The sequence below is a fragment of the Typopeltis vanoorti genome, chromosome 6 (assembly GCF_054136105.1).
Source record: "Typopeltis vanoorti isolate ZY-2024b chromosome 6, IOZ_Tvanoo_1.0, whole genome shotgun sequence".
Lineage (NCBI taxonomy): Eukaryota > Metazoa > Arthropoda > Arachnida > Uropygi > Thelyphonidae > Typopeltis > Typopeltis vanoorti.
In genome coordinates, this window is record NC_143554.1 from 109817796 (window position 1) to 109844865 (window position 27070).

Consider the following 27070-nt stretch of genomic DNA (forward strand, 5'->3'; position numbering starts at 1 on the left):
TTTACAGATATCCATAGCACAATGGGATCTGAACTCATGGTTAAGAGCAGAAATACTATCAACTCAGCCAACTAGATCATCAATATTTTCCAAGTTCACTAGAAATTTTGTTGGAGTTTTGAACTTTGACTGCATGCACTGGTATACAATTATAGAGATCAAATTTGCACCAAGTAGCCCAGGGACAGTCATGTCATATCAAGACTTTCTAAAGAGTCAAAATGACTTCTTTATCCTTACATGACAATGCTTCCTGATACCACAATTATCCTCTAAGTTGTATTTGCAATTTTTTTTTATGACCTTTGAATTTAAACTTCTTATCCACAAGAACTCCAAGAATAATCCCACCAATACAGCATGTTGTTGGATATTTTATTGCACCAAAGTGCATAAGCTTACATCTGTTCCCATTGAAATGACTGCCATTTTCATTTGTCTATGCTTTCACATCCTTTTCAAATTACCCTGCAAATGCTGTATCAATAGCACCTCTAATTGCCTTGCCTATCTTTGCATCAGCAGCAAACAATTGAATATCTCAAATCATTGCCAATATTATTAATGCATGGATTGAACAACAATGGATTAATCCCTATGGGACACCACTGGTCACCTTAAATATGGTGTTCTCACCTATCATATACCACTTTCTGATACCTATCAGTCACTCACTTATCCAAGTTCAATATCCAACTTTATCCCTTTGTTTCTGATGCTCTTGGCATTTGTGCATAGATATAACAAGTTACTTTTAGCTTTTTTTTTTTTGTATGGAAAGAGAAATGGTAAGGAAAGTGCATGAAAACAGAAAGTTGTCTGGTTGGACAACTTTCTCTTTTCCATCCACAGATACTCAAAGTCTGAATCCAAAGTAAATTTCCATACAAAAATCTGGAGTAATAGTCAGTTATTATTACTCCAGATTCATAAGCATGCTCAATGATGTTCATATCATTGTCATGTTTACATACCATAGCTGAATTTACACACTCAATTCTCACTATTCCTCCCATGATAATCTAGTTTCCCTGACTCTGCATTGGGTCTCAACATAATTGATGATTTCCACTAGGTTCCTCACAGCTGTTTGTTCTATGTAGCCTATGCAAGTCAGTTACTATTACTATAGTTCTCCGTAACTCATTACTATCGTATCTAGCTAATAATCTAACTTCAAACAATCCTTTTATATCATTTCATTTCTCATAATATATCTATCACTATTTAAATCATCTGTGCCTACAAGCACCATTGTCACTTTTACTTTTCTGTTTCTTTATTGCATATCACATCCATTATTTTAGCTCTCAAGAAGCTCAATGTAGAAATTATTGTCAAGCAAAAATTTAATCAATGAATCATACCATATTACTCTTTTTTTCTTATATTCTAATTTACTTACCTTGTAATTATTATTATTATTCACGGATAACTTACGGATTCCTGTGCTTTGCTGCTTCATATTGTTCTCTTTATTTTTATTTCCCGGTCTTAATTTTTGCAAACATTTCTTCACTTTCTCTAGTTGGTTGACTAATTCTTAATAAATCTGAAAAACTGAATAATTCAGAAGGCCTGGTAAGAAAATCAAGATTTAGACTGAAGTAGAGCTCTTAAAAAGGGAAATAAAACTTGACATGAAAATTATAGAGGAATATTGATGGTATCTGTAGAATACCAGCAATAAATAGGAGCAGTGGCTTAAAACCATTTGGTTTCTACAACAGGGCTAAAATTTCAATCTGACGTAGATGAGGTTATTTTAAAAGATGGAGCATTTGGGTGGGGAGCATATTTTTTGCACCTTCACCACCCTCTCTAAATTTTGAGAGTTCCTTAAACATGGTCATCAAAAGTTAAAAAATAAATTTTTCCCAATCAATTTTTGCAAAAACTGATTGGCAAATTAATATGCAAGGCATAAATCCTGATTGCTCAGTTTTATCATCAGAATCCATTCTTGTTTCATGACATATAGCAACTACAAATTGTTTTTCTTCTGCCTTTGAAAACATTTAAAAACAGTGTCATAAGAGTTTAATTCCTTTGTAATGTGATCAACACAGAAGACAAATGTGATTGGAGGCTGTATACTCTTGTCTTATACTAATTTTACAAACAACTTCCTGTATATTCTTGAATGCCAACGGCTGACCTACAACTTAAATACAGATGACTCTTACTATAGCAAGTTAACAGGTACCACAGGAATAGTTTATTCATGACTTATTTTTCACGGTATTAACAACACCACAAACACTTAACAACAAAAGATGTTTTATTAACGCTAATATTTTGCTGATTTTCAAATCAGCATCATCAGAGCACAACACACATGTAAACGCGACAGTGAGTAAGTGAAACAATATAATTGCAAAAGACAAAAGATCTAAAGTCCTATTTTTGGCGCCCTCTAACGGAAAAAAAAAAAAAAAAGCAGTTATCCAGGAGTTTCTTAGGATCACCGTCTCCCAAATTTTTGGCAAATTAATGCAACCATATTTGTTACGGTTGGGAGAATTCTTCAAAGCCAACGTCTACAATCCCTACAAAATAGATAAAATACTACATAGGCCCATTACTCTGCCCTCCCCTAATACACAAGAATACAACATGACCATTTCTATTCCCTATATCAGAGGTACATCGGAAAAGATAGCCAAAGTATTGTTGAAACATGGCCTTCGCACCACCTTCAAACCTCATGTCAAGCTGGCAACTCTGATCTGCTCGCCAAAGGATAAACTTCACCCTTTAGCACACCCAGGAGTGTATGAAGTTCCATGCGACTGTGACTTGGCCTATTATGGGCAAACAGGAAGATCAGTGAACATCTGCCTGGAAGAACATGAAAGATACATTCGCTACTATTACTATGGCAAGTCGGGACTGGCAGACCACGCTTTGGACACTCCTTCACACAGGATTAGATGGAGGAAAACAAATGTGCTATTTAGGAGTCGTTATAGATCTGAAAGATTATTTTTTGAGTCAGCAATGGCTTTGAAGAATTCTCCCAACCTTAACAAATATGGTTGCATTAATTTGCCAAAAATTTGGGAGACGGTTATCCTAAGAAAAACTCCTGGATAACTGCTTTTTTTTTTTTTTCCCCATTAGAGGGTGCCAAAATAGGACTTTAGATCTTTTGTAATTATATTGTTTCACTTACTCACTGTCCATGTGTTGTGCTCTGATGATGCTGATTTGAAAATCAGCGAAATATTAGCGTTAATAAAACATCTTTGTTGTTAAAAGTGTTTGTGGTGTTGTTAATACCATGAAAAATAAGTCATGAATAACCATCAACGCCTAAGCTTATCTGTTAGATTACAGGAATAGTTTGTTATAACAGACAGTTTGCTATAGCAAATTTCTTTTAATACAGCATTGTGCTTATGTGGCTTTAGTGGGCAAGTTTGTTACAGTGAAAACGGACTGTATACATTATGTATTACTGTGAGTCGCATTTCATTTACATCATGCAACTGTAGCATCTGAATAGCTTTTCTCTTGGACCTTGTCATACACCTTTCCCAGAAATACAGATCTTCATTAAACTTCTATGACTGCTCAATTATTTGTCTTAGTAGTGGACATCTGATCTTGACAACTCCTATTTGACCTGGCTTGTTCTTTCCCAACAATTTTTTTTGGCTTTTTTTTTTTTTTTTTTTAAAAAATGCTTTGCATAAATCTTACCTGGAAAAACTCAGTAAGGAAATTCCTCTAATTCACACACTGATGTTTTTTTTCCCTACCTCAAGTAATGATATATAGTTACTATTGTATATGTTTACAATATTTTCTACCAATTTCTTCCTCAGTGTTTGTTTCATTTGATAGTATTTTGAAGTAATTACTCCAGACATAAAAATATTTTTATGTACCTTTATCATCTCAGATTATCCCACAATCTTTTGTTTAGCTACTTTTTACACATAGATTTCTTATATTTTTCTCTGTATTCTCCAGGGCACCTGATGCCAAAAACTTTTGATATTTCTTCTTTTTCAGAATGCCTCTAATACCTTTAGTCCACACAAAGCACAAATTTTTCTATCCTCACAAACAACTTTACAACATTCCTCCCTAGCTAATCAGTCTATGTTTTCTTCAGATTTTATCACTAATTTCTCCAAGGTTTGATTCTTGCTTTCACACTTTCCACCTCTGAAAGAAGCTCACATATCATACAGACATACACACATTTACTAACAGAATAAACAAGCTAGCATTCAAAAACTCAGATGCTTGTGTGTGGAAAACATAACTGGGGCGAGGGAGGTTTACATTATAGTCAACTTACTAAAAGCAGAAATTACTTTCTCTAGGGAAGTCAAACATGTAGAGTGCATTCCACTAACACAGGAAGATGAGAATTTTTATTTATGAATAACACTTATTCATAAATAAGTCATATACAATATCCTCTGGATATTATCACCTATATAGCATCTAATATACCATTGTTTTTATGTGCCATCCAGTTGTTTTTGACTCTTGGCAATCCAGTGAACTAAGGCTCTCCATCACACTTGGCCTTTCTTTCAGTAACTAAGTTCATTTATGTTGTCCACCCAACTCTTTTGTGGCCTTCCTCTTATTCTCATTCCCTCAATCTTTCCCAACACAACTACCTTTTCCAATCTTATACAACATACTTTTCCAATTTTATATAACATACCATTAAAAATATGTTAGACAAAATATCAATTTCAGGAAACTGAATGGAAAACAGACATGAACCTTTAACTTGAACAATTTATTAGCTTGCATAATATGACTAAAATATATCAACTTCTGTTTAGTGATATCACCTCCATGGAGCATTGTCTTTATATTCTCTAAAACCTTATTGGTCATTCTTGCAGTCCATGGGATTCTTAATAGTCTCCTTCACATTCATAGTTCAAATGAATCAATTCGCTTTTCTTCTCATCTCCCTTATACCCTCTTTTACCTTGCGGTGTCGAGGGTCCATTGATCATTGGACCTCAATCTGTTTATAGGATAAGGTGGTCAGCCCTATGCCCCGGTATATCCTATGGCCTGTAGTGTAGTTCTCAAGGCCAGTTTGCCCGCTTTGCGGGATGAAAAACCCCAGAATAAACTGAGGGAAAAACCCTGCTGTCCACGCCCAAGATTGGCTAACTTGGCTATGGCAGAGGAAAATCCTTCAGCTCCTCACGTCACCGACGTGAATCGAACCTAGGACACTCCTTCCCCAGGCATATGAGTGCGAAGCGCATAGCCACTAGGCTAACCGCACGGACTTCGCTTTTCTTTCTTCTTAATAATCCAGCTTTTGTACCCATACATCACTACTAGAAATATCATTGCTTTGACAATTCTAACTTTTGTGGCCTTACTCACACCTCTATCTTTCATAATTTTTGTCAGGCTTAATATCAGTTCCCCCACGACTATCTTTTTGATTTCAAATTTACATTTACCATCATTTCTGATTCTGACCCCAGTAAATGTACCCTACATGCATAAAAATAAATAAAACCATATAGTAAAATAAAATCATATTTTACTCACTTTTGAAATTCCCATTCTCTGTTGTCTAATGGGCACACTTGCCTTGTTTTTAACCATCGTGATATACAGTGGAAATGGAAGGCATGCTGCAAAAATTTTAAAGAAATACATTAGGTCAAGATTAAAAAAAAATTTATACAACATACCATTAAAAATTTGTTAGACAAAATATCGATTTCAGGAAATTGAATGGAAAACAGACATGAACCTTTAACTGGAACAAGGTCACTAGAATCAACAGAAGATACAAATAAAAATATTAATTATCAAATCTTAACACACTGGCAGTAGAGAACAGTCAAAGCTAATAGTAATAACTATATGATAAGAGTCAAAGTTATCTTTTTAGTAAAAAAATTTGTTTTTTACTTAAAAAAAAGTAATATAAAGAAATACTCCAGAGTGATTGATGAGTGTATAACCTTGAATATCAAAGAGAGTTGGGAGTACCATTACTGTTCATAGGATGTACAATTTGAACAGAGACCATCACATTCTTCTCACCAATTTGGCATTAACACATTAAAATCAGTGTCTCACAAAACCAGATTTAAAAAAAAAAAAAAATTGATAAAAGTCAATAATTATCATTATGCTTTAGAATTTCCTTTTTATTGCTGACCTTCATACCATATCTACTATTAGTCTGAGATAGTATCTTCCCCATTATAGATTACCTGTACAATTAGCTAAATCTCTTTACTTCCTTCATTGGTTATATCTCATTTTACATTCCGACATTACTATGTCAGCTCTGACATAGATATATATCGCCTCACTACCTTGAATGCATATGAACACTTTAAAATTTTTTTTTCTGACAGAGATTTCTACTCTGTCACTCATGCTGTTCCTCTTGGAAGAACAAAATTTACAAAAAAGGATATATGGCACTGCAATGGATTGTTCCTTTTCATCCATCTTTGCTAATTTTCACATGAAGAGATATGAAAAGCATGCTCTTAAGTGCCCCTATTAATTCTTCTACCAGGCTAAGATACAGTTGTGTTTTCAACTTGGTCCAGGCATATTAAATGCATTCCTCCTTCAGCTCAATAGCCAACACTGAAGAATCAGTTTTACTATGGATAATGATACAATAGTCAAATTCCTGCCATGTACCCACAAGGGGTGTACAGGATATGATAGTACTTCATGAAAAAATTATATCATTACTAACTTCCTATCTACAATTTTCCTCCAAATCAGTCTGTTACTTGTCAAGACTCCAACATTATCAGATCTTATATTTCTATCGTCTAAGGCACTTTGTACCGTATCAATCCACCTATATCTTGGTCTTCCTCTGGGTCGTTTTGCTGCTAACCTGGCAGAGAACACTTGTTTTGCTAATCTTTCCTTGCCCATTCTGTTTAGGTGACCATACCACCTGAGATTAGCTCTGCTAATGCATTCCTGGATGCTGACAATGTCAAGTTCTTTCCTAATATCCTCGTTTTTACTATGATAATGCCATTGATGCCATCTGTTCACGCCTATTCTCAGGACTCTCATATCTGCGGTCTCTAGTCTTTGGTCAAGTGTTTTACTTCTGACCCAGCTCTCAGATACATAAGTTAAAACTGGTTTGAACAGTCTTATATACAGCTAATTTAGTGTTCCGACTAATTTCTCTCTTATTCCATAAGAATTTATTCAATTGACTTCCCACCATACCAGCTTTGCTGATTCTGTTGTCTATTTCTATATTTAATTTACCATCTTCAGTAAAAATCGTGCCTAAATAGCTGAAATGTTTTACTTGTTCCACAGGTTCTCCATTCACAACACAGTTGACATTTTCAATGATTCTGCCTATTTTCATTCTCTTTGTCTTTTTATTGCTGACCTTCATACCATATCTATTACAATAGCTATTCAATTTAGTTAGAGAATCTTGCAGACTTGTAGCGGATTTATTTAGAAGTATAACATCATCCGCATAAAGCAAAGAGCCGACATTAACATCTCCAATTTTCATATCATGTTTAATACCACTTTCTTTCATAATGTGATCCATATAGATAATGAATAACAGAGGGGATAACATACATCCTTGTCTCACACCAGATATAACATTAAACCATCTTCCTGTACTTCTTTCAATTCTAACTGCTGACTTACAACTCAAATAAAGACTAAGTATTGCTTGATATAATGCCCCATTGACACCATATAACTGCAGCGTATTGAATAGCTTCTCTCTTGGAACCTTATCATATGCCCTTTTCCAAATCGACAAAACTTAAATGCAGATCTTTGTTATATTCCCATGCTTTCTCGACTATTTGTTGTAAAGTGAAGATCTGATCCCGACAGCCTCTGTTTGGTCTGAATCCAGCTTGTTCTTCCACAATTCTTCTTAACCGTTTCTCAAGTATATTTGCATAGATTTTGTCAGGAACACTCAGTAGGGAAATACCTCTGTAATTCTCACATGCAGTTTTATTTCCCTTTTTATATATGGGTACTATGAGAGCTCTACTCCAATCATTGGGAATTCGTCCCTCTGTCCAGGCTTTCTGAACTATGCAGTGCAGCCACTGTAAGACTCTTATACCACCACACTTCAGCATTTCTGGTCGAATATCATCTACTCCTGCTGCCTTTCCACATTTCAAGCCTTTGATGGTTTTTTTCTACTTCAAGTATGGATATGTATTCCTGACTGCATGCCTGGTCAGTGTTTTTTACCACTGTGCTGTCATCACTGCTTGTTTCATTTAGCAGTTTTTCAAAGTAATTACTCCATACTTCAAGGATATCTTTTTCTCCCGTTTTCATGTCACCTTTATCATCTCTAATTCCTTTTATAGCACTCTTTCCCCCATTCTTAACCTTCTTCAATAACCTCCAGAATATTTTGCCACCTTCTTGATATTTATTTTCTATATTCTTGCCAAAGTCCTCCCATGACTTTTGTTTAGCTAGTTTTACACAGTGTTTAGCATTCTTGCATTTGTCTATATTCTATAAGAGCACAAGCTGACTTATTTGACAGGAACTTTTGGTATGCTTTCTTCTTTTCCTTCACTGCCTCTTTAACCTCCTGTGTCCACCAGGGAGTTCTGATTTTTTTTATCCTTACAAACAACCTCACCACATGCCTCTCTGGCAGAATCAATGTTTTCTTCAGAGTTTGCCAATGAATCTCCAAGGTTTGATTCCTGTTCTCAAACTCTTTCATTTTTCCTTCAATAATCTTTGTGTATTTTAGTCTACAGCTCACATCTGAGAGCTGCTCAACTTTTATTCGCTTTAAAACTTTCTTACATGTTATTCTTTTCAATATGAAATTCAATTTTATCCTGCTCAAGACTAAATAGTGATCACTTCCAATTTCAAATCCTCTGTACACTCTGGTGTCCTGCACCAGGGAGAAAACATCACTATCAACAATAACATAGTCAATGAGACTTTTCTTATTCCTAGCCTCTTCTCTCCATGTGAATTTGTGCACATTTTTATGTTGGAACATGGTGTTAGTAATAACCAGTCCATGTCCTGAGCAGAAATTCAACAGATATTTGCCATTATTATTAGCTTTGCTTTTTTCTCCAAATTTTCCCAAAATATTTTTGTATGACAATTATTTCCTACTGTTATTTAGATCCCCAACAAGGACCAACTTTTCATTTTTCATTGTGTCAGTTGCTTTTTCTAAAGCCTCAAAAAATTCCTCCACTTCTACCTTAGTAGAACCTTCTGTGGGACCATAGGCACAAATAAGTCTCATTGTCCAGTTCCCCATTCTCATATTTGTCCACATTACTCTACTTGAGACTGACTGCCATTCAAGAAGATTAGCCTCGTATTTTGTGTTGAATACTATGGCTACTTCTTTTCCTTGATTGTCATTGCCTGAATATAACATTTTGTATTTATTGCTCAGAAAGATCTAACCAGTTCTGGTCTTTTTTGTTTCAGTCACCCCTATTATGACGATCTGGTACTTATCTAATTCCTCAGCTAGCTCCATTTCTTTGCCATTCAGGCTTCTTACGTTGATAGTACCGATCTTTAACTCTGATGATGTTGAGTTGGGGTTTATTTTCAGATTTGTTCCAGTAGCTGACTTTTCGCTGTTCGCCCTGGTTCCCTGGCGAAAACAACGGGGGCCTTGTTTAACCAGGCAATGCCCCAACCGGCATGAAATTTTGTCATGTTGTACCATCATTCTATATTTTGGTTTAAACCAATAAGAATACAATTTGGTCGGCTAAATTGTAATAATGTTGTACCAATTACTGTACCATTTCTTTTTGGATAGGAAATAACTGTTACAAGTCATTAATCTTAATCATTTCAATACCAATAATAAAAGCAAGCTATGACAGCACCAAGACCAAAATATATTTTCCATAAAAAAAAAGCATTTTTACTCATACTCCTTTTTATTTTACCCCCTTCTTATGTATTGTATATAATACATCTATAAGTAATTTAAGTAAGTGATTCTACAATGATTAAAAAAAAAAAAAATTTAAAACTTACATTACAGACTCCCCATGCAACTGTACATTCTTCACTAGTAGCAGAAGCTTGATTTGCTTGACATTCTATGCCTGAAAAATGCAAAAATATATAGGTGTTGGTAACTTTTGTTGTATAGTTACATTTAGGAAATAATTTTTCTAAAAAAGATTTAATTGACTACTGGTCAGAACTCCAAAAATTATAATGGCAAGCAGACACCACTACAAATCATAGCATTCAAATGACATTGAGCAAATTTGGAATATGGTCATTTCTAACACTGCCTTAGTTTCTCTGAAAACTTGATCCAAACAGGGTAAAGAATGGAGTTTTTGCAGAGGAGGGGGACATAGTTATTCATGGATATCTTCCTCTATAGACAGCATTATTCAACCTTGTGAACAAACTGAAATATAGTTGTTTATGTTGATAGAGATCTGAGAAATTTAGCATATTAAGCATAAACACAGGTATCGATTTCCTTATCCTTAGACCGATATTTAAAGAGAAGGTCATTCTGCCTCTTTACAAGGATTGATATACACATGTGGACTACTGTGCACAGATTTAATCTCCTGGGTTTGGAAGAGATAAAGAAGCTGTGGAAAGTGTGAAAGAAAAGTTCAAAGATAATGGGATCATGGAATGTATAGTAAGAGGACAGACTTGGAGTATGTGAACTACAGATCAGAAGAAAGACAAGATATGATAAGGGGAAGGATGTTATAGGTTTTCAATTGATGGAAATTTTCTTTATATGGAAGATAAGGAGAGGACAGGGAGACAGTAATCCATGAAAGGTATTCGGGTATAGTTAAGCGGAACAGCTTGCCTGTTGAAGTAGCGAGTGCATTAGCGTGAATGAGTTTAAGAGAAAGTATGACAACTGGTGTCAGTGATCCATGGTCTCACTCAATGAGTCCTTGACTCCTTGGAGGTCTCAGATGATAATAATGACTAAATGAAAGGGGGGGCAAGGCAGTCTCATTTTGCAGACGAAGACACAATGTACTCATTCTCAGATCTCAGCCTACATCAAGGCTTACTCAGTAAAGTGCTATTCTTTGATCTACCTTCCATCAAAAGATGGAAGGTAGATCAAAGCGAATACTTTTAACTCTGAGCTTCTCTACCAATGCAGGAGTGCCTCACTGCCTCCTTCAATGAGCAATAATTCTATCCACAGTTCTTCCAGTGAGGGTACACTCCATTCTTCCTACTGAATAATGAGCTCTATAATACACAAACATCCAAAAACTCAGAGACCTAAAACCAGTGCTTTAAAAAAGCAAGCTCCATAATATTCTTTAAAGGATGAGGATAACATGGCCACCTTTGTTACTGAAGTGCAGTCTTTCATTCTATCATGGAGGGAAAAAAAAATCTTAATTTGATTCTCTTACTTTCAAATAACACACAATTACTACACCTCTTCTCTTGGAATGAGATCTTTCGAGCCTTTCATGGCATGAATGCACCATATCAATAAGTTTCTCAGTCTCTAAAAACCTAGGCATTCTTTTTCATTTATTTAACCTGCTAATTTCATCTATATAGCCATTAACTCTGTACACATTCAAAATCTATCCAACCTAGGAATACTGTTCATGTATTTGGGGTGGTGGTGGTGATGCATCAAAACAGACAAACTCTTGATGCTATCAAAGGCAGACAATTTGGCTAAGAAATAATTCATCTTCTGATGATTCATTTCAACCACTATCTCACAGGCAGTTTGTTTCACTCTATATTTTCTACAAGTACTTCTCACAGATGCTTTTCCAATTTCTAGACCACTATTCAAGCTGTTCTCTGAAACATACTTCTTTCCCAACTTTTACATGGCACTGATGTGCTATAGGTTCTGCTACCTCTTGTGTGTAGGCCATTCCATGCTAAAGCAGTAAATAAAAAAAATTAAATTGAAGCTTGCATAATTTTATTTTTGATAAAGTGAGTCATCTGATTATCCTATCCTAAAATCTAGATGAAAAAAATAAAATAACACTATACATATACACTTTAGATTTTTCTGAATTCTATTAACTATTGTAGCAATTTTTATTTGGCAGATATTGATAGATCCACAGATTTTTACAATTTTAGATTTTATAGGTTATGTAGGGGACCAAATAAAAATTTGAATCAGATACTTTTGACAGGTGGCTATAAAGCAAATTATTACCATTCTGTTACTTTTATCCCTTTAGGCTAGGAATTCTTTTGAAAATGAAGACAGCACAATTTTTTTGCTGCATCTTATAGCATATTTAGTACTCTACCCCTATCAATACAATTTTTTAGCATTGGTAGTATGACAACTATCAACCTATTAGTAACCATGGAATGGTGATGAAGATTTTGGAAAAGATGATTAGGGCTTTCATAAAGAGATGGGTTGACAAGGAATCTATACTTTTAAATAAACAGCATGTTTTTTTTTTTTTTTTTTTTTTTTAAAGATAAAAAAAAGTAAAGGAACCTATACTGATGATGTACTGTTATTTTCCAAATGAAATAACTGCACATTAAAGCTTATTACGGGGTGCTTAAGAGTCAAAACTATATAACCGAGGAGACCTCCACATAGCCTTTAAAGGAATGTGGAGAACCGACCAGGGTTCTGACCTAATGTCCAATCCTCACCTTCTCGTGGTGCACCCAGTTGGGTATCTATCTGGATACTGAACGAATGAGGATGGGCGGACAATTTGGGATTTGCCCGACCAAATTGTATTCTTATTGGCTTAAACCAATATACAAAATGATGGTACAACATAACAAAATTTCATGCCAGCTGGGGCATCACCCAGTTAAACAAGGCACCCATTGTTTCTGCCAGGGAATCAGGTGAAGAGCAAAAAGTCAGCTACTGCAACAAATCTGAAAAACACACCAACTCAACATCAGAGTTAAAGATCAGTACTATCAACATAAGAAGCCTGAATAGCAAAGAAATGGAGCTAGCTGAGGAATTAGATGAGTACCAGATCGACATAATAGGAGTGACTGAAACAAAAAAGACCAAACTGGCAAGATCTTTCTGAGCAATAAATACAAAATGATATATTCAGGGCAATGACAATCAAGGAAAAGAAGGAGTAGCCATAGTATTCAACACTAAATACGAGGCTAATTCTTGAATGGCAGGCAGTGTTAAGTACAGTGATGTAAGCAAATATAAGAATGGGGAACTGGACAATGAGACTTATTTGTGCCTATGGTCCCACAGAAGGTTCTACTAAAGGTAGAAGTGGAGGAATTTTTTGAGGCTTTAGAAAAAGCAACTGGCACAATGAAAAAGGAAAAGTTGGTCCTTGTTGGGGATCTAAATAACAGTAGGAAATAATTGTCATACAAAAATATTTTGGGAAAATTTGGAGAAAAGAGCAAAGCTAATAATAATGGCAAATACCTGTTGGATTTCTGCTCAGGACATGGACTGGTTATTACTAACACCATGTTCCAACATAAAAATGTGCACAAATTCACATGGAGAGAAAAGGCAAAGAATAAGAAAAGTCTCATCGACTATATTATTGTTGACAGTGATGTTTTCTGTACACCCTGGTGCAGGACACCAGAGTGTACAGAGGATTTGAAATTGGAAGTATTTAGTCTTGAGCAGGATAAAATTGAATTTCATATTGAAAAGAATAACATGTAAGAAAGTTTTAAAGCGAATAAAAGCAAATCAGATGTGAACTGTAGACTAAAATACACAAAGCTTATTGAAGAAAAAAATGAAAGAGTTTGAGAACAGGAACCAACCTTGGAGATTCAGTGGCAAGCCTTGAAGAAAACCCCAACTGATTCAGCCAGAGAGGCATGTGGGGAGGTTGTCTACAAGGATGGAAAAATCAGAACTCTGTGGTGGACACAGGAAGTTAAAGAGACAGTGAAGGAAAAGAAGAAAGCATATCAAAAGTTCCTGGCAAATAACAGCTTGTGCTCTTAGAGAATACAGAGACAAATGTAAGAAACTAAACACTGTGTAAAACTAGCTAAAGAAAAGTCAACTAAAATACATATCTTTGGCAAGAACATAGAAAATAAATATCAAGGTGGCAAAAGATTCTGGAGGTTGTTGAAGAAGCTTACAAATGGAGGAAAGAGTGCTGTAAAAGGAATTAGAGATGATAAAGGCGACATGAAAACGGGAGAAAAAGATATCCTTGAAGTATAGAGTAATTACTTCGAAAAATTGCTAAATGAAACAAGCAGTGATAGCACAGTGGTAAAAAAACACTGACAAGACATGCAGTCAGGAATACATATCCATATATATCCATACTTGAAGTAGAAAAAGCCATCAAAGGCTTGAAATGTGGAAAGGCAGCAGTATTTGATGATATTCGACCAGAAATGCTGAAGTATGGTGGTATAAGAGTCTTACAGTGGCTGCACTGCATAGTTCAGAAAGCCTGGACAGAGGGACGAATTCCCTATGATTGGAGCAAAGCTCTCATAGTAGCCATATATAAAAAGGGAAATAAAACTGAATGCGAGAATTACAGAGGTATTTCCTTACTGAGTGTTCCTGGTAAGATTTAGGAAACTATACTTGAGAAACAGTTGAGAAGAATTGTGGAAGAAAAGCTTGGTGAAGAACAAGCTGGATTCAGGGCAAATTGATACAGAGGTATTTCCTTACTGAGTGTTCCTGGTAAGATTTAGGAAACTATACTTGAGAAACAGTTGAGAAGAATTGTGGAAGAAAAGCTTGGTGAAGAACAAGCTGGATTCAGGGCAAATTGAGGTTGTCAAGATCAGATCTTCACTTTGACAAATAGTGGAGAAATCATGGGAATATAACAAAGATCTGTATTTAAGTTTTGTTGATCTGGAAAAAGGCATATGACAAGGTGCCAAGAGAGAAGCCATTCAATACAGTACAGTTATATGGTGTCAATGGAGCATTATATCAAGCAATACTTAGTCTATTTGAGTTGCAAGTCAGCAGTTAGAATTGAAGTACAGGAAGATGGTTTAATGTTAAATCTGGTGTGAGACAAGGACGTACATTATCCCCTCTGTTATTCATTATCTATATGGATCACATTATGAAGAAAAGTGGTATTTAACATGATATCAAAATTGGAGATGTTAATATCAGCTCTTTGCTTCATGCGGATGATGTCATACTTCTAAATAAATTCACTGCAAGTCTGCAAGATTCCCTGACTAAATTAAATAACTGTTGTAATAGATATGGTATGAAATTCAGCATTAAAAAGAAAAAAGCCAGAATCATTGAAAATGTCAACTGCATTGTGAATGGAGAACCTGTGGAACAAAAACATTTCAGCTACTTAGGCACGATTTTTAATGAAGATGGTAATTTAAATATGGAAATAGAATCAACAAAGCTGGTATGGTAGTAAGTCAATTGAATAAATTCATATGGAATAAGAGAGAAATTAGTCTGAACACTAAATTAGCTGTATACAATTCAAATCAATATTAACTTATGGATCTGAGAGCTGGGTCAGAAAGAAAAACACTTTACCAAAGACTAGAGACTACAGACATGAGAGTCCTGAGAAAGATTAGAGGCGTGAACAGATGGCATCAATGCAACATCGCATTAAAAACGAGGATATTAGCAAAGAACTTGACATTGTCAGGTGTGGTTAGCAAAACAAGTGTTCTCTGCCAGGTTGGCAGGAAAACAATCCAGAGGAAGACCAAGATATAGGTGATACTGCATGAAGTGCCTTAGACGATAGAAATATAAGATCTGATAATATTGGAGTTTTGACAGGTAACAGAGTGATTGGAAGAAAATTGTAGATTGGAAGTTAGTAATGATGTAATTTTTTCACGTAGTACTATCATATCCTGTACCCCTCCCTTGAGGATACATGGCAGGAATTTGATGATAATGATCTATATCAAGGGTCAGCAACTTTGATTTAAGAGCCATCTATAAAATTATCTGTTAAAAAAAAAAAAAATTTAGGGAGCCACATGCAGTGATGAGCAACCAATGGTCTGCAGGTTGCATGCGGCCCTCAGGTTTTTTGTGCGCTTCATGGTGTTCGTTTTGTGTGGCAGAATTAGTATATTTTAATTAAAAATCTATTTTATGAATGTTGATTTTTACATGTGGATTTATTTGTGCAGGTTAAAAAATTAAAATATACCTAAATAATGGAAAATAAATTAATACTTTCTTATCAAAGAAAATATTCTTTATGCAAATCGAACAGAGCATTTGATTTACTATTTAATTGCTCATCACTGCTTTAAATTTAGAAACTACATTGAAAAATATTATAATTAAATTATTTATTCAGTTTTTCTTTTATTACAGTAAAACATTATCATACTTTTAAAACACAGCGGTGGCATGTCACATGAAATTATATGATATTTTTAAATATTAAATAATGAAACAAAGATTTTCTCCTCCAAACAAAAACATATGTATAAAATCCAATAAGATACCTATTTCTTTAAATTTAAAATATCTTAGTGCAACTTATGCTGAACTTCTTGGGATAGTTTCTTAATATGCAGAGAATACGCCATAGTTTTCATTTTCAAACATGACGAAAGACTCATGTTGTTTAGTAGGTTTCTGAACTTACTTTTAATAAAATTCATATTAGAAAATATTTGCTCACAGAAACATGTCGATCCGAAAATTGATAAAAGTTCAAATGCATATTTGAAATCACTGAATGTAAGTGTCCGGTAAACAATTCCATGTCAAATACAATCCAATGTTGCTTTTTGAGATCTATTTCAGACCATTTTTTTGTATTGCAATAGTAGATTTTTGTCTTTCCAACTCCTCCAGGGCAGCTTTAAGATTTCTAAATTTTGAATTCCACAAATCCTGGGTTTTCAGGTCCTCTAACTAAAGTTAGAATGCAGCCTCATCAATTCCAGCAGAAGGTGAAACATTTAATTCGGCAGGATTAATTTCAAGTGGTCGTAAAAAAAAATGATATAATTGCCTTGTTCTTTCTAAATTCCTCAAATCTCCCATTAAATGCAGATCACATATTTACCAGAATTTCTTTGAAAAAAGGTTAAATTTATCTAATTATTATCAGCTTGTTATTGTTGATATTTCTTCAACATAGGAAAATGTAATAATGTGCCTTTCTCTAAGGCAGTTGCAAACAAATAATTTTTATTCAAAACGAAATCACTTCTTCCAACAGCAAAACTGCTGCATTTCCTTTTCCCTAGTTTCTTATTTAGTGCATTTAAATGGGAAGTCACATTCATCCTTAAAGTAGAATTTTTGTAAAATAGAATGTAAAGAAGGATTATCACGTATGATTTCAAAAGAATTCAAACATGATAGTATTAAATTTTTCAGCACCACATGTTCTATTTTCAATTGTAAAATATCCTTTATTTATTGCAAATGCTAAATTTAGGGTTTTTAGTTTCTAATTTAATAAATAACATTAATTTTGCACTATTCAAAAATAGATTGTTTAATAACGAAAAGAGCCGCAGGTTGCCGACCCCCGATCTATATTATGAGACATCAGAAAAAAACTGAACTTAGAGTTGGGATGCCTTTTCATTGGAAGTGCATCAACAACTAGCTAACTTGGTTCTTTCATTCAACACATCAAAACAGGCTGGCATCAACAATTTACTACAAATTAACATTTATGATTTCACATGAACTCCGAGAGTGGTCAGTTACTAAAGACATTCCAAGTCTTTTATACTCGCATGAACAATCCTTCCCAGTAAACTGCTTATACCTCAATAAATACAAGTCTTGAATTATGGTTCTACATTAAAAATTCTCTATAAGAAAGTTAAGAATTGCTCATAACTTTGAAACATTCATTCTAAAAAATGTTTTGAATCATTAAAATCCTTCATTTTTGATGTAAAAATAATAAGCTAATGATGACAAGAGGAATGATTCCCATCTCCATAAGATGTTTGCTTCACCTTTGCAGACCATTTAAAACATTTCTTAAATGAGAATTAAGATTTATTTTTCAGATTAGGAATCCGGACAATTGTGGTATACAAATCAGCCCTTATTTCATTACAAAACTAATGCCTAACAATGTTTTGCACTGTTTAGCATGACAGCCAATTTGTGTAACGTGATGTTTTCTGTTATATACAAGAGATAGCAAGTAGAACACATGCATAACTAAAGCAAAGAAAGGAAATAAAAAATTTTAATGAACTGGAAAAATTGCATGTCAAGTTAACCTTTGGCTGCAACAATAGTGTTCCCATTTTAGCATTGTCATGTATCTCAACAACTATCCTATAGAATGTTTCATTATTGTGTAGCCTTTGCATTCTGAAAGAAGTGCATTAAAACATCTCTTCAAATAATTGAAATGCTAATAAGTTATTACCATAATAAGTTATTACCTTCTGACCCATGCACAAGGTGAATGAGTGAGATCATTATCTAGTGCTAACCTTAGAAAATGGTGCAGTCTGATGCAAGATATATAAGATAAGTAGGTTATAAATATTTTTACTGCATAGGCATAAGTGAAAGTCTGTTCAAAAGACTACAAAAGCAAAACTGAAAAATGCAGTATATGTAAATTTAATGAACAAAGCACAATATCACAAGGCTATGTCTCACAGCAGCCAACATTCCAGTGCTCGCTATGTATATTGCCAACCCAACTACCAGTGATCAATGATTCAAGGAAGAAGCAAGTACACTAAAAGTACTGCAGAATGTGCATCTATCAAAACAGAGTATTTTTTATTCATTGCAGACTTGGGTTTAAATTCTAATAGGACATCAAGAACCTTTATAAGAGCTTTTCAACAGAAGGTGAGTTAGCTAGTCTCATCACGTGGAGGTGGCAAAGTTTCAAGAGTGAACACAGTATCCATTGGAATGATGCATGCTTAATTCAGAAAATCAATTTTAAATATGAAACTGTCAAAGAAAGTTCAGAAGCTTATTACACCATCTGAATTTAAATAATTATCTCTCCCCCTAAAAGTCTAGATTCTAATCATTAGCAAATATCAAAAATTATATCTTCCGATATTATCCTTATATCTTGCAGCACCTGTGATTATTATTACTACTACGTAACACTTCCAGGAAGTCCAAAGACTCATCAAGGGAAGACACCCACTCTCCACCAACTGTATACAACCAACCGCAACTATTATTTCCGCCAAACATCTACTGCCCCAAACCACTATTATTTCCACAGACAATCACAAACATCCAAGCCGGGATTCGAACCCGCAGCCTTTTGGTCAGAGAGCAGCTACGCTAACCAAGCTGGCTATTGGTTAATGACAGATGCATTTGCCTTGTACTCCACTGCAGGATACTGTGGCTTAGTTGGTTAAAGTGCCTGTCTGGTAAACAGGAGATTGACAGTTTGTATTCCACCAGTGTCTAGCAATCTTTTGCATAGGGAACATGTGAGACCCATGTGGTCAAAAGCAAACTTCACAGAACTTTCCAATCCATTTAACAAATATGTGCGGTCTCAGTTCTAACCTTAACAATGTTCACTGCTACCTCCAGTGTACAAAATTTTACCTGCTCTTTCTGACAGAAACTCAAATCTCAACCTCCTCATCTATGCTTTCCCAACTACACATTATTTACTAAACTCCTTTTGCCTGAGAAGTGGGGTCTGCACATGTCCACTGATGTACCAAGCCAGAGCATCCAAGCTGGCTCCCAATTTTGACCTCCTTTAGCTAAAAATCACCCTATCTCATTTTACACCAAATTCATATGCTATCTCTACTGCTCTCCTAATGCCAACAACCACTCTAAACTCTTTAATAAATTTTCCTTAAATGTTGATTTTCTTTAATCCAACTCTCCAAAGAGTGAAGGCTTTGGAGAGTTGGATTCCTTAGAGACTTCAATGTCCACAACACCAGATGTCTGCCAGCTTCCAATTGCACAGATCAGGCAGGTAAAGAGGCTGAGACTTTTGCAAACAAACAATCTCATACAAATTGTCTGCATGCCCACCAGAATACCAGACAATCCCCAAACACCTTGGATCTGTTCTTTACCACTGACGTATCGAAGTATGCTGTAAGTTTAGTCTGCCCTCTAGGCAGTTCAGATCACAATGTATTACAGATCTCTTCCAACATGGAGCCCTTTTATACTTTATTTCAGTTTCAATTCAGAAGAACTGAGACCAAAAAAGGGCCAATATAATCACTATCAAACTCGCACCTTTTCAATCTCAGTTTCAAAGAGTAGATTTAAAGTAACAAAAAAAAAAGTTACTAATATATATATATATATACACACACACACACACACACACATCTCCAGGAGACTGCAACCTGCTTGCAAATCAAAAACATATGTACACTGATCATTTTGTGAATACTATACAATACTTTGTAATGCAACACCATCAATGAAGTCTGTGGTAATTATGGACCTTAATGATTGCCTATTTACATGCAACTTACTTGCTAGCAAATTGCTTTGCCTTGCAATTCAAGGCTACAGTGCTAGCAAATTGCTTTGCCTTGCAATTCAAGGCTACAGGTCATTTACCTTGAGGATTATTTGCTATGTCCACTTTGCTCTCTTCAAAATACTTTTCAAACTAGCCCCATTATTACACCATGTTGTTGTAGTCTTGTGCACTGTGACAAACTGTGTATGCAAAAAGAGAATGTTATTGAAGATTGTTATCAAGCTTGCACGAGAGATATGCTGGAGAGGGTACAGAGAAGATTCACAAAAAGGTAGTCAGTGGTCTTTGGAATGTGGAGTATGAGGACAGATTGAGAGAATGTAAAAACCCACAGAAATCTTTGTGCCTGAGACAGAAGCCTCATAAAAGTGCAATATTAATATTTCAGTGTTTTAATGGACTTTTTCCCAGCTTGACATGATCATCCACACAAAAACTTCATATTTTGGTTGACAGAAAGTTCAAGGTCATATTTCTATGCTTCTCTAATATATCTCCAGGAGGAACACTTGTATTACACACATTTGTTAAAATTCTGCATGTTTAAGTTATGATCAGAGAATCTCAGATTATAATATAATAGCTGCTCTTCTGAGCATGACCAACTAATCATACCTGAATGATGTGGCACAGTAAGGAGAGGGCCACAGTTTCTCAATGATCTATTGTACTGTAACAGTATACAGAAATAACTCTGGTTGGTGCTACCCCTTCAACACACAAGGCATTAACAGTACTGATACAATGGAATTCTGACTTAAACACGTTCAGCCATACTCTCATGGATGGTAACTATACTAACGTGTTAGCACAGAATTATGCTGATGGAAGTTTTTTCACTTGACTATGCTACCAATTATACATTTGGTTTAATCCTTTATCCAAGGGTAAACAAACAAAATTTGCATCAACTTTGCCACGAGTTGTCCCTGTCCTGAAGTATTTTCAGGACAGGGACAACTCGTGGCAAAGTTGATATAACTTTGCATCACTTGCCTTAGTATCCCGTAATGCAAAGCACATCTCCTTGCAGAGATGTATAATACTATGCATTAAGGAAGGGTCACTATCCAACCAGTTTCGACCTTTGGAGGTCGAACCAGTGGGAGCCAGACCCAAAAGTCGGTGATACTATGGGGGAAGTAATGGAGAAGTCATATTTCCATATACCAGTTGCCAAAAGGTGTCACACCTTATTAAAATTCTCTGGATTAGAGATAAGTTGATGGAAGTTTTTTTTTTTTTTTTTCCCCTCCCACTTGGCTATGCTATCAATTATATATTTGGTTTAATACTTTATCCAAGTGTAGCAAACAAAGTTTGCACCTGAAGTATTTTCAGGAACTGGGGCAACTCATGGCAAAGGTGGTATAACTTCTCATAACTTGCCTTGGTATTATCTCATAATGCAAAGCACATCTCCCTGTGGAGATGTATAATGCTGTGCATTAAGGGAAGGGTTGCATTATGGGATACTAAGGCAAGTGATGAGAAGTTATACCACCTTTGCCATGAGTTTCCATAGCCCTGTAAATACTTCAGGTACAAACTTTGTTTGCTTACACTTGGATAAAGGATTAAGCCAAATATATAATTGATAGAATTATGCCACTGCTGCAAAACCCTCCTTTCAGCCTGTCAGATTAATATAACTATTTTTTGATAATTTGATTAAGAATATGAGTTTGAATCCTTTACTATTTTAACCTAGATAACTAGCATATATGCCAACTTAAACTACCATACCCTATCTTAATCTGTATTATGCATGCAATGGATTGCATTTTATAACCTGTTCTATATTAACAAGGATGTTCAATATAGAACAGTTTAACAAGAATACCATTGTTTGAGCATTAATGAGTTGCCTGATTATGTACATAATTTCTGAATCCAAGTTTCTAGAAGCCCTCATACAAAACTCCCACTATAGAAGCAGCATACATATGGCCTGTCCTTATTAGGAAAGAATTTTTCAATGAATAAATTGACTAGCTGATATCACAGGCAGGTATGTTAACCATATCTATGTTAAGTGATATAGTTACTCCTGCCAATTACCCATAGTTGATTATATTCTTTCACTTAAACTAGAACACTGAGCAGTATCTTTCAACAGATTGAAATGCTTTAATTAGACTTATTTCCCTAGTCTGTGTTGTTACCAGCTGAAACAATCAGTCAGTCAACAGCAATCATCCATGCTCTGGTCATTTGAATACTATTCACAACAAATTACATGATAACCAAACTACAGTCATACCCCAAAGTTACGCAGTAGTGGGACCAACAAAAGCGCATGTCGAATTGGCGTATAATTTTGCATGCAGTTTACATATATATATATACATACATACATACATAAAATATTAGTTAATTAGGACCAAAAGTTTACAAAAAACACCTATTTTTTTTTAAAGAAATATAATCATAATTGTAGTTTTTCATACATAAAAAAAAAGAAAGTTATTTCAATGTCGATGGTTTCATAAAATCTAATAGATCTGTCTGATGGCATAATGTCTTTTTCTTGTCAAGCAAAATTTCTTCATAGCAAGCCAATGATTTTTTTATTCCTTGCCTTGTGGCTTCAATTCGTTCCTCATTAGAATCTATGTCCTCCAAAATCCGTAAACCTTTCTTAATTAAGCTGAGACCTTCTGTTAATTTTGCAATTGTCATGTGCTTTTCTGGTAGAACTGGATCTGAGGTTTCAGTCTCTTCAGTAGCGCTTTGCTGACGCATCTCTATGAACTCTATTGTAAGCTCCTTGTTATGCGAGTCTAAACAGCTCGCTGATATCTTCACTATCTAAGTCTAATTGCCTTGTAAGGTTAACTGATAACTTCTTCTATTGCCTCAGCAACATTTCAGTTTCGCATTTAAAAAAGGATGGACAAAGTTTTTTCCAGACACCATTCAAGGTTTTTTTGGAAATTTCATCCCAAGAATATCCGATAATCCATACAGCATCTAAAACATTAAACTGTTTCCAAAACTCTTTAACAGACAGTTGCTCATTTTGCTTCATTCAGACTTGCAAACGAACAGCATGTGCAGTACGCTTTGAATGTTTTGATACCTCCTTGGTCCATCAGTTGAAGTAAGCTGGTTGTATTTGGAGGCAAGAAACAACTTTTTACACATGGATCAAAATCAAAGTTGCAAGAGTGACCAGGTGCATTATCAATAATGAGCATAACTTTAAACGGAATTTTTTTTAAACTGGCAGTAATGTTCAACTTCAGGTATGAAGGGGTGACCAAACTAGTCTTCAAAAATAGAAGCTGTCACCCAAGCTTTAGAATTTTACTTCCAAATCACTGGAAAGACAGCTTTAGATTTATTTTTTAGAGCTCTTGGATTACTGGCAAATGCAGCCAGTGCCGGAAAGATACGACTAGTGGCGAGGTGTGAAGGGAATACGTACATATAAGAAACTAACTCCGAATTCACGTAAGCCGGGGTATGACTGTAATTAACTTTAATGAAAGTAGAGATATTTTGTATTGAAAATAATAGTACATTAGTGTGTGTAGAAACAAGCAAATCAAAGAACAGGAATAAAAATAAGTACACAAAATAATCTGTTTATTAATTAAAAATGGTTGCCATGAGTTAGAAATTGATATATTAATAAATAATATAAAAATTATTTTTGCTATTTACATAAAATGAGAATCTCCCAATCTTTTGGTGAGAGAGAATCATTCAGATTCAGGTCAGACTGATGTAAAAGGGCTTCACAACTATGAAAAGCATTCATATTTAAGAACTGCTTCTAGAGAAGACAAGCTTCATCCCACTGGATACTGTGTTTGGTGTCCATACTATGCCAGACCAGACTTTTGAGATTTTCACATATTCAATGTAATATTGATGTTCATTCATTCTTTTTTTTTCCACAGAATGGCCTGTCTGTCCAGAGTATATCAAATTACATTCACAAGGTATTTGGTAAACTCCAGCTAACAATAGAGGTGACAGTTTGTGCTTTGTAGATAAGAGATGAGAAATTTTGTTGATTGGAAAATGTAAAAATAAGGTGATACCTCTTCAAAATTCTACCAAAATTTTGAGATACCAGATATATAAGGGGATTGGAACATAGGAGTCAGTTATCTGCTATATTTGATGAGGGTTATAACATTAAATTCCAAGTTTTGACAGTGAGAAGTTCTTGTTATAAGCTTGAAGGAGATGAGCATGTTATGTGCTCTATTAATTAAAGACTTGATAATGCAAATTTTTAAAGAGGTGTGATGAACAGACTTTTGATGAATTTATCTGCCAGTAAAGGTAGATACATTCAAAATACTGGAGGTTGTGCAAGTAAGAGGAATGTCCAAGAATGTTAACTACCAACATCCCCCCCCCCCCCTGCCAATGGTGAATTAAATGCATGAATGAAGGCTACTGATTGGAAAGTGCAAGTTCATTTTCAGAATGAGGCCAAACAGTCAGAAACATGAATGTAATGAAACCAGAGAGTAAAGGATAAATGGATGAGAACAAAGAATCTATCTTCCAGATGGTTCAAAAAATAGTTTACCAAAAGGTGGAGACAGAGAGGCTGCATAGATATCTTTCCAGCTGAAATATTCTGTATAACAAATTCGAAAATCTTCACACCAGGAGGGAAATCACATAGTAAACTAATAGTGTCAGGTAACAGAATATTGCCAAAAAAGGTCAAATCTGACTGTCTTATTTGAATATTCTTGATTTTTATTTCTTTTAATTATTTTATGTTAGTATTAAAAGTATTATTAATATATGAATTTCTAGCTCATGGCAACACAGTTTTTAATTGGTACTGATTATATGCACCTTGTAATCCTGTTCTTTGATTTCCATGTTTCTACACACTAATGTACTGTTATTTTCAGTACAAATATCAGTACTTTCGTTAAAGTTAATTACTGTGGTTATTGTATGGTATATTGCATAAACAATCGTCGTTTATAGTTATGCCAAAAAGGTACATTTAAAGATTGTTTGCATAATACGAATAGTATTCAAAATAAACATTTTGAATACATAATTTCAAATTTCATAGAAAATATCATTTTCTAATGGAATCCTTACTGACACTGCACAGAACATGGCTTAGGACATTATGCATTAAAGGAATTGTAAATGTTATGAAGTTAAATCTTACAACTTTGATCAGAACTTTTTTAAATTCTGAACAGAAGTTTTCATTATAATCCACTAATGTTTTTTTATTCCCCAAAGGAATAAGTAAGGTCATTTAGCTTTAACTTTTAGAAAAAAGGGAGCAGCCAATCTGCACTTGGCCTAATTGTTTAAATGGATAGCATGCTTGCTGTCCAACCAACAACCCGTGGGTTTGAATCCTAGAATCCTACTATATATATTTGTGGATGTCTTTAGATGGGAGATGAATTTCAAAGCCTAGCATGACACTATTGCCTGATTAAGGCATGGAATGGCTGAAAAAGTTCTACTTTTTGGTCTCTAGAGAAGGGTTTCCTTGATTCTGTAAAAACATAAATATATAAAAATTAAAACCTTAACTCACCATAGTATTAATGTACTACAAGCTTACAACTTTTTTTTGGATTATTATTATGTGGACTCATTGCAAGCAGGCATTCTACTCTACTATATACATCTCACCATCTTCCCCTACTACTTATTTCTCTAACTACACATTACTACCATCAATACCACCTACGACCCACTACCACCACAGGTATGTTTCTGTCCATAAATTGCATGATTCTCTTGGCTGATTTGCCTGTATGCAGGATGAAAAACCCTGCTAGCTCCACATGAGATCGGCCAACTGAGACAGGATGGGAGTTGCATTAAAAATAATAATAAAATAAATAAAACAAATCATGTGAATACCACCACAAATGCAAATATCTTTTTTTGTAACTCAAACCAATACAGCCCAATGGCAGTAAAACAGTTACATCTATGAACTAGATTAATAATGCTAAACAGCTGTATGTAAAAAATTCTTATATATTTTAGAATACTTACAAAGGTCCATAATGTGATTGCGACATATTGCACAATTATCCACAACTATGTCTACAAATATAGATTAAAAAAGAGTTAACATCATAATAAATGCAATATAATAAGCTAAAAGCCATTAAATGAAATCTGAATTCTCAATGGTTATTTAACTTTCACATAACTAAACAATATAAAATTCTTAAGAAAATGTGTATTGTAACTAATGAGTTGCAAAATCACACAATTTTCATTAGTTTCTGTGTAGTGTAGCAAGTTTTTATACACACTACTTACTCGGGATGCCCTAACATTGTAAGTGAAACATATTTTTAAATGAAATAGATATACACAGAATTATTTTAGAAGTCATGCAATATTAATGGTTATAAAGACACTGGAATGAAATTAGGTAGGTGACAATACTGAAAGGATATATTTATTGTGTATTAGTACCATAAGCAGGCTAACAAATAGTTCAGAAACCATCTTACTTATTGGAGCCTGAAGTGGCGACCACCTAAGGACATTCAAAACAGCTACACTCACAGCCTACTGATTAGAAGTGCAATCTACCTTAGGCCAACTATGATGGCATTATCTGATCTAGT

The 27070-nt window shown here is 34.7% G+C and overlaps 1 protein-coding gene across 1 annotated transcript in view; it reads right to left on the bottom strand.

Moving 5' to 3' along the window:
* Nucleotides 1–27070, bottom strand: part of Roc1a (Regulator of cullins 1a) — a 50392-nt gene that overhangs the window by 10979 nt on the left and 12343 nt on the right. The window contains exons 3-5 of the mRNA XM_090393593.1: nt 26484–26534; nt 10045–10115; nt 5551–5636 (exon numbers count right to left, since the gene is read on the bottom strand). Coding sequence (XP_090249719.1) covers nt 5551–5636; nt 10045–10115; nt 26484–26534 — 208 coding nt within the window. The remainder of the gene's footprint in view (nt 1–5550; nt 5637–10044; nt 10116–26483; nt 26535–27070) is intronic.